General features: G+C 40.2%; 1 protein-coding gene across 1 annotated transcript in view; it reads right to left on the reverse strand.

The window, feature by feature from the left end:
• PAPPA (pappalysin 1) overlaps nucleotides 1-17,302 on the reverse strand; it is a 164,252-nt gene extending 146,950 nt beyond the window's left edge. Inside the window, exon 1 of the mRNA XM_008061425.2 lies at nucleotides 16,808-17,302. Within this exon, the coding sequence (XP_008059616.1) occupies nucleotides 16,808-16,938 (131 nt within the window). The 5' untranslated portion in view covers nucleotides 16,939-17,302. The remainder of the gene's footprint in view (nucleotides 1-16,807) is intronic.
• Between the last annotated feature and the right edge of the window lie 218 nt (nucleotides 17,303-17,520).

The raw sequence follows: 17,520 nt of genomic DNA on the forward strand, positions 1-17,520 counted from the left end.
ACTCATATAAATATATGGAGTTATGGAATTCAGGCCAATTGGAGGACCCAAACATGAAGAAGATACTATCATTGGTCTCAAACAGTTAAACAGTTCAAAGAACAAAAGGAAAGATGAGCCAAGTACAGAACTGTAAATACAAGGTAGATTTTGAAGAGCACTAATACTGAAGAAGACCAAATAGTGATTGAAAGGCTGAGAAAGGCTTATGGAGATTTCTTTTCGACAGCTAGATTAGATTGGTTTTCTTCTACAGGTGTCCTTAGCATCTCATATTTTATCGTAAAACTTAGCACACTTTATTGCAATCCAGTGTTGGGCACCTGTCTACCACAGTTGTTACGTGCTTTAAAGACAGAGAATACTAGCCCTTCATCACTATATCTCCGTGTCTAGCACAGTGTCTGGTAAAGAATAGGTTTTCAGTAATATCTGTTGAATGAATTAATACTTTGTGACAGTACATATGGTGAACATATCAAAAAACATGAATAATGAGCATGATGCTCTGAGCACTAGGAACAGCATGAAACAGGACAGATGCCTTTTTAGGTAAAGAAGAGTTTACTTAGACTGAACTTCAGGGTAGCCAAAGGAAGTGGTAAGGTTTACTAAAATGGTCAGGTACAATGTGTAGTAGATGGCAGGAGGCTCTGAGGAAAGAGGTTGGGGGCTTGAGTCATTGAGTGACAGAGAATCAGTTATAAAACCAAGGAATTGGATGTAATGATTTCTCAAGAAGTTTCCCTACCTCCAGCTGTAGAAGTCACAACTTGGAAGTACCAACAGTAGTCGAGATACTGAATTGGCATCCAGTCTTTGTACAGCCTGGGTGCCCAGCCCCCCACCCCCACCCACATTCTCTCTTTTTGGGCCCAGGCCTCAGCAGACTGCAGCCTTTCCACTTCAGGTGCTCCTTACTGAAGCAAAGCTGTGATGTTGAAGTCTTGTTGCCAAGAATCTTTGTTTGGGAAAATAGTTTTTGTCTTGCAATATCCATCTTCTTATTCCTTCTGGTGACCATTGTGAGCTCCAATATATGGTCTAGATAAATTAGTTGGATCCCTTCCCAATGGGAATAGGGTTCATCCCTCTCACACAGGTAACACAAAACTCATTATTTTTATACTGACAAGGCTATCCTCACTCTGCATAAGGCTCAGAAAGGAGCAATTGTGTACACGCAACTGATTAAATTCAGCAGCCTTTGATATAATTGTCCAAAGATTTACCCCGGTACTAATTTAAAACACAGTAGCCAATTTAATAAAACTAACAGTTTGCAGCCAAGGCCTTTGTTATTTTGTTTTAATCATCTTTTACCACCAATTGAAATGATTTTCTAGTTTCTTGGTGCAGTGAAACAAATACAAGGGAAAGAATGAAGGAACAATGTGGAAATTATAAACGAACCAGAGCTTCAAATCCCAGGATAAGGTAACAGCGGACCTGAAATTTAACTGGTTATTTGTGTCAGGCCGAGATTTGAAGGGAAGACATTTACCAGTTTGGGGAAATGCCACACCTGGATAGCATTAAGGAAGGGAGAGAGGAAAAGATCCACAAAGGACTCTTGTTTTTCCTGAATGCAACCAAAGGCAACGTGTGACAGCTTCCCCAAACATTCTGCTGGTGATGGACAGGTCACTTGATTGCAGAGCAGGGGCTTGTGACAAGCTGACCGGTCGCCAAGGGCTTTGGGAGCCAAAACACCAGATACAGTTGGAGGTAAACAAGGGATGCTGCATAGTGTGAAAATCGAGGCCAAGTCGGGGCCAGCGAGTCCAGCGGAGGGACCCTGTGACAGCTGGTGATTGAGCGGCACTAACTGAACACAGTTGTTGCAGACCAGGGGCCAGTGGGGAAAGTCATCTCCTTTCTCCTCCCTGTGGCCTCTCTGGGTGGCCAGCAATTTTATTACTGGCAGAGGGCAAGCCCAACAGCATTTTCGAATTTGGCACTACATCTAAAGCCATTTGGGGGCTGGGCTTCTCTTTCTTCTCGCCCATCACCCTTCCCATGAGTGCCTTCAGTTCTGTGAAAGCCGGCATGCAGTTAGCAAACTACATTTCCCCTCAATTTTTAAACCCATGTGCACTTGGGGAAAATGTAATCCTTATGTTTCTGATTCATTTACACTTAACTCATCAAAATGCTATTTTGTAAGAGCTATTTGATGTCTACGAAGTCTTCTGAACCCCTTTGCAAGCCCTGCTTCTTAGAAGCAGGAAGTCACATTTCTGATGAGTGAGAGAACTTGAGCCTGAAAGGTTGAGTTTGTTTTGAAATGAGGGCTTTTGGAGGGTCACATGGGCCCAGAGCTTAGCCAAATGCATTCTCTCATTTCCTATAGTACCCCCCTCACCCACGGCAGCTGCCATGACATTACCATGTCAGTGCGCTATGATTGCATTCTGAGGAAGACTTATCCATGATCAGAAAGAGCCGAGCTCAAATTTGAGTCCCAGGGTCTGGCCAACTCCAGCACTCTGTTATGTTGGGGAAGAAACACCTTGATTGGTTCACTGTACTGCCATCAAATGGCTGTGTGACTCTGAAGAAGTGGCTTCCTCTTTCTGGGTGCAATTTTCTCATTTGTCAAGTGTCAGTGTTGCCCTTGATACTCTTTAATGCTTCTTTCAGGTCTGAGAGGTTTTTTTTAAGTTCAATTCCTACATAGTAGGAGGTTTGAGAATCTCAGAATTCTCTCTGCTTAAAATTTTGGGAGACTGAGAGTACACATGTGAAACTTAGGTCCAAAAGAAAATACAAAAATGTAGAAATCAAACCTGGATGACTTTGAGCACCACTTGCTCCAAGTTTCTCACTGTGGGAAGGATACTAAAACTTAGAGAAGGGGAATAAATTGCCTCACGTCATATGGCAAATTAATGGCAGGGTCCCGCAATACTGGCATTTTTGAGTAACATCATTGGATAGAAGTTTCTAAACTTTTTGTTCATAGGACACTGAAGAGGGAGCAAAAAAACTTACTTCCCACTCTGACAACAGGAATGGGAAAGCCTACATGAGAAGGGAAAGGGAGCTGGCATTGCTTTGCACGAGGCACCGTGCAGTGGTGTCTGGCTTGTATTAAAGCCCATAAGTAAATGATTAATCCTGGGTAGAAAACAAAACCTGTGCCTTGTAACGTTATAGGTATTAGTGCTACGGAAGATTAACCCCCGACCCCCCATGGGACCTCTTCAGAACATTGCACTACACTTTGAGAATCAGTGGATGATGAAAACAGGTGGTCTCACGAGTCTTGTCTGCCTTCTCCCAACACACACACACACACACACACACACACACACACACACACACACACATGCTGGTACTCATGCATGCATGTACAGACACCCACACATGCACACAAACATGCACATGCCACACCTCAATCACTCCATTTCTTCACAGGAAATAAATGTTACTGCTCAAGATGAACTGTAGCTATATGCCTGCTATCAATGAACAGACCAGCAACTAGAAGGTACTTTTGAACTCCATCTGCTTTTCTCATCTCAACCCATAAGACTCTACATTTGCATTTATTCTCTGTTTCAGTGAAGCCAGTAACATAGGCATCTTCCATGACCCACTCACCTGCCTCCTCCTTCTGATTAGGACTTCTATCCCATTAATATCACTCAGCCCCAACCAGTGCTCGCCATTCCTGCCTTGACTACCCTAGACCAGGGCTATCATCTACTTCAGTTTTGGCAACATTGCTTTACCTCCTTTACCATTTATGCTCTATGCCTCCATCCTTACCTCTACTCAGAAACCCACACACAAAGAAATATTCCAAAACCAAATATAATCAGGTCCTTTTCTTTCCTAAAGACACTCAATAGCTACCACCCTCAAGATGAAGTCCAGACCCTATAGTATGGCACTCTAGGACCATTATGATCTACCCCCTCTCAGCTTCTCTGGCTTCTTTGCCCAAACTTTCTTTTTCAGAGTTTATACATCAGCCACCGTGAATAAGCAGTCTTATCTATTTCCCCCAGCTCAATCCTTTTGTATTAGCTTAGTGCAATCTCTTCCAGGAAGTTCTCACTGACCTTTAAGCTGAGTGCCTACCCTGTGTGCTTCCCTTAACACGATACATAACACCTTTTTCATTTACATATGTGTCCGCTTTTCACACTAACTAGACTAAACTCCTGGAAGGTTAATACTATCCTTTGCTTCCTCATTTATCTTCACTGCTTGGTACAGGGCCTGTTTCAAAGACAGTGCTAAGTAAATGCTTGTTAAATGAATGAAAGATTGAATTACACCTTCTTGTCCAATCCCTTTGCTTTAAGAATAAGAGAGCTGAGATCCCAAGAGGAGAAGGGACCGTGCTGTAAGATTCTCATTTGTCCTTTTAATCTTCTAGTAACTAACCCACCTTAGAAACGAAAAAAAGGACCTCTATTATACCATATATCATCCAGATTATCATGAATTTCTGACCACTTATTGATGTGCCACAGGGTTCATGCATGCATACATTTACCTGTGTTTCTTGACCATCTACATGATGTCTGGCCTTACATGAGAAGCTAAAGATAGAGGATAATGTGGCAAATACACCTAGCCCTCACCTCTAATAACTCACTGTCAAGTCAAAAATGCCACCCAGGAAAAGTATACCCAAATATTTTGAAATTGTCCCAAAGGAAGAGCTTTGTAAACTCTAAGAGAGAGTATAGGTCTAGGAGTAGTCCTGAGAGTTCACTGTGCCCGGACAACTTTCTTAGATCTAGATGGTCAGTCCCAAAGCTTGGAGTCCAGGGTGACTGACAATATTAAATGCAACCTGCTGCCTCTATCTTTATTGAATTAGTTGCACTCAGTGCAGGTGAGGGCTCAAGGATAATCTGAACAGGATGTCAGAGCTATAACCTTCAGCGTCATCTACCTACTTCTACATTTTATAGGAGGGATTCTTGGGCTCACAGATGGGGACCCATGTGATTGAGGCACAGCAAGATTTCAGATACCAGTACTAGAATCCAGGTCTTCTGATCCAGGGCTAGCACATGGTGGGTTTTCTCTCACTCTCTTTTTTCTTCCTTCAGCTCAGTTACAAAGATTAAAATATAATTTATCTTTTCTTTCTTCTAACCCAACATTGAACCATAGCAACTCCTGGTAAAGTTTATGGGAAACTGCTTCATGTGTATGTCAAAGTGTTTGCCTTTCACACATACTCTCTGGTGTGGCTCTGGCCAAGAACAAGCCTAATGAAAACCAAACAATAGAAAGAATCATGAACATTTAAGTCTTTATAGTTTAACAGATTGCATCATGTTTTTGCAAGTCTATTATCTCATTAGTTTTTCCCACCACTCCTTGTGAGACTATATGGACAGGAATCATCACCCACTTTGTCCATGGGGAAGGAGCTTAGGGTCAGACAGTTGAAGGAACCTAGTTAAGGTTACACAGTGAGGGTGTTGTGTGCTGATCTGGGAGCCAGATATCTTGATTTAAAATCCAGCATCTCTACAGAATGTCTGAGGCTCCTGTTTTAACAGACACAACATAAACCCAGCAAGACCTGCCCTCATGATTCTCAGTGTCTCTAAGCACAGACTGAATGGATTTTGTTCACTCCTCTTGCCAATGCCCAGTGTGAGATAAATTCCTTCAGTCTTCTCACATCCGTCATTGCTCTGACAGCTGCTATTTTCCTTATCTTTTCTCTTCATTTCTTTTTTTTTTGAGTTGGAGCCTCACTCTGTCGCCCAGACTGGAGGGCAGTGACCGCTCCCGGCCACCGCAGCCTCGACCTGCTGGGCTCCGGCGATCCTACCACCTCAGCCTTCCAGTAGCTGGAACTACAGGCACGTGCTACCACGCCTGGCTAATTTTTTGATTTATTGTAGAGATGAGGTCTCACCAAGTTGCCCAGGTGGGTCTCGAACCCTCAGGCTCAGGCAATCCACTCACTTCAGCCTCCCAAAGGCGCAGGATTACAGGCTGAGCCACCGAGCCCATCTTATTTCTATTTTTTATCAGAAATTGGAGCAGCACACGAAGTCTGGTTCAGCCTAGCTATCCTCAGGGTGACCAGAAAATAACATAAATGTTGGTAATACCAAGACACCCATTGCAATCTGATTTCAATAACCCATCCTTTTCCAGAGGAGCTTCCTCAAGAACACCAGTTATATGACATGTGGCAAGAAAACAGGGTACCTTTTTCCAAAAATGCCAGAAAAGACTGCATAAAGCATTCCAATAACTTCTGGGAGAGTCACAATGAACATTAGCATGTTCTGTGAAGTTCTACAGAACAAGACCTCTTGAACAGTGTTTAAACTAGCATTCCCTACAAATCTGTAGGCCTCTTTACCCCTTTCAGAACTACTGTTAATATGCCATGAAACTATGAATTCATAGAAACCTATAGAAATATTTAGATATACCACAATTACTCCCTCCCTGCCCCCCCCCCCCCCCGCTAACAGGTATAGACACTCTAGGAACGTGGTGCCACTGGACTATTGACACCTATCATCCCTTTTCCCAAGGCAATAATATTCATTTTTTTCTTCTATAATCTATAATTTGCCTTAAAAACATCTTCAGTGTCTAGATTCTGATCATCCCTGAGGAGTGTTTAAAATAGCATTCCCTGCACATCAGTAGGTTTATTTCTGCTCAAGTTTATTTATGCATGTTTATTAGAGGCACAAGGTTGCAGTAGTTAAGAATCCCAAATCTATCCAGATAGATATTTCTTAAAGTCTTTAAACATTGATTTTCTCAGCTGTAAAGTTGAGCTAATAATAAAAATCAGATTTTTTTGAGAAGATTAAATGAAAAAAATATTAAAGCACCTAGCAAAACACCAGATAGATAGCCAATAATTATTGGATATAACTATTGCACTTGCATTACACTTGTGTAATAACACAAAGAGTTCCTAACTTAAAATCACCAAACTCATCATTTTACTAGTTGAGTGTGTGTGGGCCAGTTATGTAGCTTCTCTGAGCATTTTTTATAGCATGTGAAAAACATTTATCTTTTGGGGTCATTAGACTGTCCAGCTGAGATCATATATTAATGGGCACCGTGTCAGGCCCATCGTAAATACTTAATACATATCTCTTATCATTATACAGTGAAGTGCCTAATACTTTTTTAATAACTCAACCAAATATACATTTGAAAAGCCTTCTCAAAGCCTTTTAAAATCATGCTAACCCAGGAAGGGTTATGTTAAGTACACAAAATTTTTTATACAGAGTATTGCTTTATTTTCTATCTATCTATCTATCTATCTATCTATCTATCTATCTATCTATCTATCTATCTAATTATTTACTTGCTTATTTAACTTGAAAAAATTAGTCTCAGTCTTAGAAGAATTTGAATGGCCTCAGGATTGGAAAGAAATTTTGTTTTCAATGATTTTCCGAAGGAAAGGTAGGGTAGAAAATATGTTGGATGAAAGAGCAATTTTATGGTTTTGGAACAGGATTCTGTTACTTTGCAGAGAAGTAGCTTAGCATGTTGTAAGTAGAAATGGGCTGTGTGATATTAACTCTGGCTCAGCCATGAGCAGTTTCAGTACTATGTACTTAGTCTCCTTATTACCTCCTCCCATAAGACTCTTGGGCATCTCCAACACAATATGTCTAAGACTGAACTCTTGGTCTACTACACCCCTTAAAAAATACTACTAGATGAAAATCCATTCCTCTAGTTCAGGAGATAATACTTCCCTCATTCCAAACACTCTAACCAGAAATTAGAAAGCTATTGAAGAGCTACTTCTTATCAAGCCCTTGTATCCAATACATCGTCACATACTATTGGTTCAACCTTAAAAACACACATCTAGTTCATTTACTTTTCTGTGGAAATAACTTTCATCTCTAATTTAGACTATAGCAATAATCCCTAACTGGACTCCCTTGCCCTTTCTCAATCCTGTCTTTATGAAGCACCCAGAGCAGTTTTATAAAATCACAGATTTGATTAGTTTAGTCCTTTTATTTCACAAAAATAAATCCAAATTCCTTAACACAGTCCACAAGCCCTTTATAATCTGATCCCTTCTAATCTTTTCAATCTCTATAGAGTCTTCCTTAATTTAATAGAGAATTATCCTCTATGATAACTTCTTGTAATAATACTCCTCAGTTTGTCATTATATTTTTATGTGTACTATTATTTAGCATAGTTCTCCTACCAGGTTATAAGATTCAGAATTACATTGCCAGCACAGAGATACAAAAGGCACTTTTTCTTAAATGTATGAGTGAATGAATGGACGAACAAATGAATAAATATATCAACGGAACCTTGGGTCTAGCATTTAACTTCTGTGGGTCTTGGTTTCTTCATCTGTAGAAGAGAAGCTGTAATGGTTCAGTCACTTTAAAGTTTTGTAATGCATCAGACTAATCCATAGAAATTTAGTAAGTGATCTCAGTGGTATTAACAGCAAGCAGGCACCCTTCACACTTTAAAATTGCAAAAGTGAGTCAAGGTACAGTCAGCAGTTCTACAGCTGTTGCTGATCCTGACGATCTGTTGATTTTGCTAAGCACTTTTGTGCATCCTAATATTCCTAGAACCCATATTTCATTCTGAGAGTACTTGGCCTAAGACTGATATGAGGGAGTCATAGGTGAATGAGGCCTGCCTTCTAGAAATAGAGTAAGGTTGTGCTGACTATGTGTCCCCTGGGCCTGAACTAAGAACAGTGGTATTCATTCTGCACTTGATAAAACAACTCTCACTACTGATGCTGCTCGTCTCTTCTGGAGGGCAGGACGTTAGAATGCAGGCAAACCATGATGGCAGGCGTGGGAGAAGGCCTTGCTTAGGAAGGGATCCAAACTAGGTCATGCATTCAGCAACAGGTTTACTGGAAACCACACTGTTCTGGCCATGTCCACACTCCCTCAAGCCTCCTCATCTACTTACATGTTACAAAAAAAAAAAAAATCCAGGCACAGTGGCTCACATCTATGATCCCAGCACTTTGGGAGTCCAAGGTTGCTTGAGCCCAGGAGTTCGAGACCAGCCTGGGTGACATAGCGAGACCTCATCTTTGCAAAAACTAAAAAAAATAAACTGCACACGGGGTGGCACATGCTTGTAGACCCAGCTACTTGGGAGGCTGAAGCAGAAGGATCACTGGAGTTCAGGAGATGCTATAATTGTGCCACAGCACTCCAGCCTGGGCAGCAGAATGAGACTCTGACTCAAAAAAATCCAACAACAAACAAACAAACAAAATGAACTCTCTCTCTCTTTTTGTGCTTATTCTATTGCCTTTTTGAAAGAAAACAATCTGATTTTAACATCTACTTTCTCTACCCATCAAGATGTTACCTTGTCCTTTGTCAGTCATCATTGCAATGACTGTGTTCTGTGGCTGACCAGGCATACCCTTTGGGGTCAGGCAAAGAGAGAAAGCTTGGCTTTTGCATCTATTAACTGCGGGACCTTAAGTGAATGACTTTACCTCTTAGAGTCTCAGCTTCCTCAACTACAAATCAAGGATAGTAATACCTACACTTCATTGGTAAGCTTTTAAAAACATACTAAGCATATACAAGGTTTTCACTACATGGTAGTTATTATTAGTGTGATGTTAGTACTACCAGTCATAGATACTACAACTATTACCATATGTGAGAGTGGTTGACACAGTAACTAAATTTAGGCTCTACCAAGGACAGAGGCCAGGTTGGTTTTGTTACCTGTTGTATCTTCAGAATGTGGGGATAGTTCCTAGCATGGAGAGCACACTAAATTAACAGTTGATAAATATATCAATGCATAAATGAAGAGTCAAGGTAACTTTATAAATGCTAGTTCCCTGTGACCCCCTATTTCATCCTGGATTGTAATAACATTAATGCATATGCAGGATGACTAACATTGAAATCCCAATTTAACAGATGGAAAAAGTGAGATGTGAGGAGATTAAAGATCAGGCCTATCATAGGGATATGCATAGACAAGTCACAGAATAGAAAATATCTAGCAAATATTTGAGAAGACGCTCCCTTCAGAATACACAACAAAAATGTCAATGAGAAGTTATGTTTTACCTATAAAATGGACAAAGACAAAACACTTTCTTTGTGTCAAGTAGTAAGTAGTGATGATATAAAATAGCAGGTCTTATTACACACTGCTGGTAGGGTAGAAGCTAGTTCACCCTCTCAGAATGCCATAGTTGTGTCATTAAAATGAAAAAGCCTCATGGCTTGTGATCCAGCAATTCCATCTGTCAGTATCAACCCTAGAGAAATGCTTGCATGCATGTACCTACGAGGTGGTTTGTACAAGAATGCTCAGTGCAATATTTGTTCATAATAGAAAAATGTGTGAAATAACTTAAATGCCCATCATTAGAAATATGGCTTAAATAACCTGCAGCACATTCATACAAGGGAATTCTGTACAGCAGTTAGAAAGAATGAAGTGTGTCTAAGAACTGAAGTGAATAGATAACCCAAGTTAATACAATTCCCATCTCAACGCTCTACGTTGGATCTGTGGTTGAGCATGCAATTCTGTCATGAAGCACAGTGTGTTTCATTCCTTCCTTCACTTATTCATTTATCAATCTTTACTGAACATTCACTTGTTTTCAACCATTTGCCCTGTGGCAAACCCCTTCAATGATCAGCTGTTCTGTATCCCTCAATTCTCAGTTTAGACATCACTTCCTCCAGGAAGTTTTCCTTATCCACTTAAACTGGGTTAGACACCCTTCCAGTGCTTTTACACAGCTCCACTGTGCTCCTCACACCACATAACTTTTAATACTGTATTATAATATTCACCTTTTTGAACTCTGTTCATGAAACCAGGGATCGTGTTTGTACTAGTCAGGACTATGTCCTTAGTTTCAGCACAGTGAATGGCAGATAACAGATAATACATATTTGTTAAATGAGACAAGTATTATTTAACATGATTTTCACTTTTGGCTTGATGAATGAATGAACAAATTAATATGTGCAAGAACAAAGAATGAATGACTAGGTGGGAAACAGAAAGAGGCATGAAAAGAAATGGGACTCAAGGGGAAAAAAGTGGTGACTCAGCACGAGAGCCATAGAAACAGCATGCAAGGGCCACCTGTGCCTTCAGCTGACCCTGATTTGGGCTAAACTTTCCAAATCCCCTAAGACTTAATATGGCATCATGTATCAATGTTGTGACTAAGACTTGAAAGCAAGAGACCCATCTTCTGAGAGCCCACTTTGAGCCGTTGCTGACTCATTCTTCACTTATTCACTCAACAAGTATCTATGGAGTCCCTCTTCTGCGCAATTGTAAGTGTGATACATTTTTTACTTCAGAATATGAACCAGGTAAAGAAAAAATATCACAAACACCATGAAATATAATACAACTCAAATTGTGATCAAGACATAAAACATGCATGTTCCAAATAGGCTGAAATCCTGGTGATGGCAGCTCAGTTAGCTTTCGTTAAAAGTTATTAGGGACATATTTGGTCTCTGTTCAAATATCACCTCATCAAAGAGGCCTTCCCTGACCACCTATCTAAAATCACTAAATCCTACCCAACTGGGAAATTATGCAATTACATGTTTATTTTTTGTCTCTCTCATCTACATTGTAAGAATCAATGAAAGCAAGAACTTTGTCCTGCTCTGTTCATTACTGCATTCCCAGCGACTAGAACATTATTTGGAATCATGGTGAGAATCAACAAATATTTGCTGAGCAAGTGAATTGATAAATGAACTAAAATTTTTGATTGATGGGTGTTCTAAGCATTTGGAGTTCATGGAAGAAATTTGGATCTGATTTGTAAAATCTGAACTCAAAAGAATGTCCACCCAGATCATATAAATATCTACTTTCCTTATGTTTATTCATTTCCCACAAGAATTATATTGAGAATGCCAAGGAGGTGAGGTAAAATAGATATAGATTGTGTTGGCAACTTTACAGGTCTGAAAGTGAAATAAGAATTAATAGATGACTAAATTTGGATACACAAATAAGCCAGTGGGAGAGATGACTTTTAAGACTATTTCTAGGTCTAAATCCAGGATTCTGAGAGGAAAGAGGCATAAACAAAGCAGAGAACACAAAAATATTTGTTCAACCAGAGCATGAGTGATTAAGAGCACTAGGTTTAGAATTGATAGATCTATGTACAGACCCCAATTTTGCCACTTGATAGACTCTGTCATCCACATGCCTTCTCTGAGTTTTAGGTCATTATCTATAATCCGAGGACAGGACTGCCTCCATTGTGGGGGTTTGAGGATCATTAAATCAAAAAGAGATTATCTATGTGAAGCTCTTAATAAGTGCTCTTCATATAGTACCAGCTTAGTAAATTATGCCTTCACTATTTTTCTTCAAATGCCAAATGCCTTCTTTCCAGATCCTGAACAAATATTTAATGAGTGCCTACTTTTTGTTTAGAATTGTTCGAGGTTCTTGGAATGTGCCAGTAGACAAACAGGCAAAGACCGAGACTTTGAAGAGTTCATATTCTAATTCTAAGCCTAGAATTAAACTCTTCCAAATTTGTGTTAGAAACCTCAAACTTTTATATTTCTGGTTCTTTCATCAGAGCAATATTTTATTGCAATGCCACTGCTTGCCTGCCTTTCTCTTTTCTCACAGAGCATGAGCATTTTGAGGTCCAGAAATTACTGGAGCATCACTTACTAAAGAATACACCCAATAGATGCCCAATGAATATTTGTTGAATGAACTGATGAATAGATGAGTAGGTGAATAATGAGAGTGAGCTGCTATTCACTTTTCTCAGTTTGCTTTATAATTCACTTTCTTAGTTTTGTACAGAGTCTTTACTTCCTGGAGAAATCTGGAGATTCCATGTAGGCCAAAGAGCATTATCCTCACTGCAGAAGCACTTGACAGTCAAGTTGAGAATCAGAAGCTTTTTCTTCACAGCTCCTTTTTCACATAAAGAACTGGTTGTGTGGTTTGTGTATTGGACCCCAAGGGTAAGTCACAGGAGCTGATTGTGGACTAGTGGCCTCTGATTTGTAATTCTGTCTTCTGCATGCTATATCTAGAACTTATTGGATGCATTTCTCAGCTCTAAAATTCTGCCTTCAGATTATTGCAGTAGGAGGTAGTGTGGGTAGTGGTTAGGAAGGTGGAATTTGGAATTAGACTTGGGCTTTAAGCCTGTCTATGTCATTGCTAGCTGTATGAGGTTAAACTAATCACTTCTCTGAGTTTCAGCTTTCTCAACTGTCTCATAAGTGTTTGCAAGGCATGTACAACTGAGTATATACTTACTAAATAGTTGTGATTATTATTGTTATTGAACATATTTCAGTAGGACACCTGGAGCCAGAGAGGTTTCCTCTGGGTACTGATTCTTACAGACAACCCCTGTTGAATTCCTTTTACAACAAAAAGGTGTATGGCTCACTTGTCTCCTCAGACGCTTCTCTGTGTCTGTCTGCAAGGAAGAGCTTAATGAATGTCTTCTTATTTTACAGATATGGAAACTGAGGCCCAAAGAGGTGATGCAATGTGTCTTGATGTCACATGGTGTTAGAAGCAGAGTTAGTGTTGCTACTTTTCCTTTGATAGTGTCAGTTCCCATTCATTGGAGGGGTTTCTGTGAAAGGGAGATGGAGATCCACATTTCTTCCTTGTCCCAGCCAAAAGTAATCAGTCTACTAGAAGTTTCCATGAAGTAAGCACAGAAGGCTCTCTCTTCATCAATGTCATACCTTGGGAAACTATCTCCAGTGTAGATAACAGAAAGAATAAATATTTTTGTTGAGAGGAAAAAAATGAAGACAAAGGTCAAAGGGAATCATGTAATGGGTTGAGTAAGGGAAGAAAAAGAAAGCATTTTTTTTCCCTCTCTCCTCTTTTTCTCCAAAACAGACTTTATATAGAACTTGTAAAAGAGCCAATTTATTTGATATGGAAAAAATGTGAAGGCAGCAAAATATACATACACACACACACAAGGAAGTATTTGTGGTGGGGTTTAGAACTCAAATTACCAAGAGATAAAGGAATTGGAGTGGTACATTGATTTGGAATGATGTGTTTTCCTTTTCTTTAAGTCTAAAAGAACATTCAGATTATGAAACCCAGCCCAACCCAGTCAAGGTCCCCAATAAACTTCTTGGGACTCAAGAGAGACAGAGAGGAAGGCCAATCAATGCCTCAGTCTAGCCCTTGTGCTTGTCACATAATAGAAGCTACAAAAATATTTGGTGAGTGAATGAAGAACAAATGGTACATAAATAAGACTGTGGACCTGAATTGTGGAGACTTTGGAAATAGAACTGACCCAATACTTGGCACTTTTGTGAAGTGGGTAAGGTCCTTTGCACTCAAGTTGAGTGTTTTCAGGAAAAGGACTGGTCTGAGTCATCCTTATACTGTTCCCAGCACAGACTTTGATACATTAACTATTCTAATACATATTTGTATGACTGAAAGAGAACTTGGAGATTCCTGGGATTTAGAGATCATTTAGGAAAATGTGGCTTTTAAATTTTAATTAGCATCAGAATCACCTGGAGGGGTCTTGCACTGAGAGTTTCTGATCAGTAGGCTGAACTTGTGCCTAGATTCTGGCCCTTTTAAGTAGGTTCCCAGTTGATACTGATATTGTTGATCTGGGGTCACACTTTGAGAGCCAATTTTAGTGCCATGGTTCTTAAACTGGGCTGTATATCATCATCACCTGGTGAGATTTTAAAAGTTCTGATAGGCCTTATTCTTACCAACTAAATAAATACCTGGGAGGAGGGATGGGGAATGGAGAGGGGATACAGGTGAGACTCAAGCAATGCCCTGAATTAAAATATCCCAAGTTTTTATAATATGCAACTGAGTTTGGTTGCAACTGAGTTTGAGAACCACTAATCTAATGCAACCTCCTCAATGTAGAGTTGAGGCCTCTGAAGACCAGATAGGATAAGTGACTAGCCTAAGATTACAGAGCAAGTTAGTAACTTAGCTGAGAATAGAACTAAGAGTGTTTTTACTTCTTCAGTTTAGTTTTTACCATTTCATGCTTATCAACTCATGTCAGCACTCATAGGCTTATAACTTGCAGCAAAAATTGAAATCTGAGTTAAACTGAGGCTTTAAGACATCTATTATGTCTTTCCTCCATTGCTGTCTAAAGAAATTTTAAGTGGATACATATTTACAGAATTCTACCACTCTAGACACGTGAGGAGATGGAAGAGACAGGATTATGGAATATTTTAAGCAAGGCCATCCTTTACAGTTTAAGTACATCTCAAACACAAACCAAGTGCTTCCTCTGAGTTCTTCAACAGATGTTCTTCATCTCTGATTCAATGAATGGGGAAGAGTTTGCTTGTGATGTGCACATTAATTGCTGGCATGTAATAGGAAGTGCTGGTAAAGTGTTTGAAAGTGGTTCTGTCTCTTAAAAAGATTAAAAGTTTCCTCCAGAACTTGGGTTCCATTAATGATTGGCTTAGTAAATATTTTCAAACAGAGAGAGCAGGGATTGTGTCTTATGCCATTTCATATCACATTAACAGCCATAAAAGACCTGTAGAAACAATTGACTTCAAAATTTTCATTGTACAGAGGAGAGACTTGAGGTTCAAGACTGATTAATTTATCTAACATTAGTAAGTAGACCAGTTGGTGATAGACACAGAGGGTCTAACTTCTGAACTATTGTTCTTTCCAATACTTCAATGTCTTTTACACACAGCAGGTGTTCAATAAATGCTGTGTGATTGACTGCATAAACTTAGTATCCAAATTAGGCATCTAAGGCTGTATCATTTTTTAGAGTACATAGAAGTTGGAATGCCATCTTTAACTGAATGTTGGTTGAGTTCACTGGCTTACAATTCAGGATGGAATTCCAATTCTTATTTCACTGCTTCCTGTGTGACCTTGTACAAGCGACTTTGCATCTCTTAGCCTCAGTTTCCTTCTTTGTAAAATAAGAATAATAGGACTGTGGTTGCAGAGAATGAAATGAGTAAAAGATGTAAGGACCTTAGCCCATTTTGTGGTAGATAATAAAAAGCACTAAAGAGTTCACTGTATGGTGACCTTCCTCATAAAGCAAAATAGTGAGAATGTTTGGGGCAGAAGTGACAGAGAGGTAGCTTGAGAAGTGATCACTAAGGACAAGCACTACCTCACCTAAAAGCAGTGAGCATCCCAAGATAATTATGAAAACATAGAGCTGCAAAGGCCCTTAGGGATCACATGGGCTCAAACCTCTATTCTACCTCAGGAAATAGAACAAAAATAAGCACTGTCACTGTTGATGTTCACCTTCTAGAAAAAAATTCTGTGCAAATACCCAGGAGTTTACCCAACTCCCGGCCAACATACTGTAACTTCACCCCATTTTCACCCACTGAAAAAGCAGTCAGATGCATGACTCTTCTTTAGTTTAATATAAAGGGAAATAATTAGCAAACTTCTATTTTTCCTCTTTCATTAGTAATAAATGACTTCCTCACTGCTAATCTTATCCAACCTCCTTCATTTACTGTTGGGATAACTAAGTTTCAGAGAGGTTGCTGAGACTTAAGGTCACACATCAACGTAGCCACCAAGTCCAGGAATCCTTGTTTCTTGCCCATCGCTCTTCCCGCCATATCAATCTGCTATGTTAAGACAACATTACACCTAATGCTGAGTTACAATCCCCAGAAGAGAGCTTGCCTGTGATGAACCTTCTCCTTACTCTTCAGGCCTGTCTGACCCTCCTCATGTGCCTCCACAGCTCTCCTATTCAATCATCTCCCTACTTAGAGAGGGCACTTACTTGTCCACGAATCTCCGATTGAGGTGTAGGGTAGAAGCCACATCCACCTGAAGAGGAGGGTCCCGGACCACCTTATACTGTAGGGTCTTACACTCCAGGCAGAGCGGGCTGTCTGCGATGGAGGTCAACATGGCCGCATCAATCTCTAGGTGCTCGTCCAGTGTGTAAATCTGGATGCCATACACCTCTTCACCCACATCCCGGAGTCTGATGGTCAGTGGGATGTCACAGAAGACATTCTGAGGACCCAGGGAGATGTTCTTCCCGCTGACAGTCAAAAGTTTGATATCATTGACAGCTCCACTAGAGTCCCAGTCAGTGGAAACAAAAGTCACCCAGATGGTCAGAGACTCAGGGACCAAGGGATAGCGGAATTCCAGCTCGAGGTAGCAGCCTTGTGGCTCAGGGCAGGCTGGAGGGACCGTGTGTGGGTTGACAGCTGAATTTGGACTCCAGGTGCGGACACTTGACTTACAGGGCTGTTCAACATCTGGATGACCTATGGAGAAGAGATGACGGAATGAGTTCTTGAGGAAAGACCTTCAGAGTTTTCAGCAGACCCCAGGAGAACTTAGGCAAAGAGGAAAAGGACAGAGAGGTTTTTGGCGTCTTGATGGATTTGCCATATACGCAGCACCCAGCTCATCTCCATTCCTGCAATACAGATCTCAGATGAATCAGCAGACATTTGGTCAAACTACTTTCAAGTAAAT

The sequence above is a fragment of the Carlito syrichta genome, unplaced genomic scaffold (genome assembly GCF_000164805.1).
Source record: "Carlito syrichta isolate Samal-C Ts95f unplaced genomic scaffold, Tarsius_syrichta-2.0.1 Scaffold94731, whole genome shotgun sequence".
NCBI lineage: Eukaryota > Metazoa > Chordata > Mammalia > Primates > Tarsiidae > Carlito > Carlito syrichta.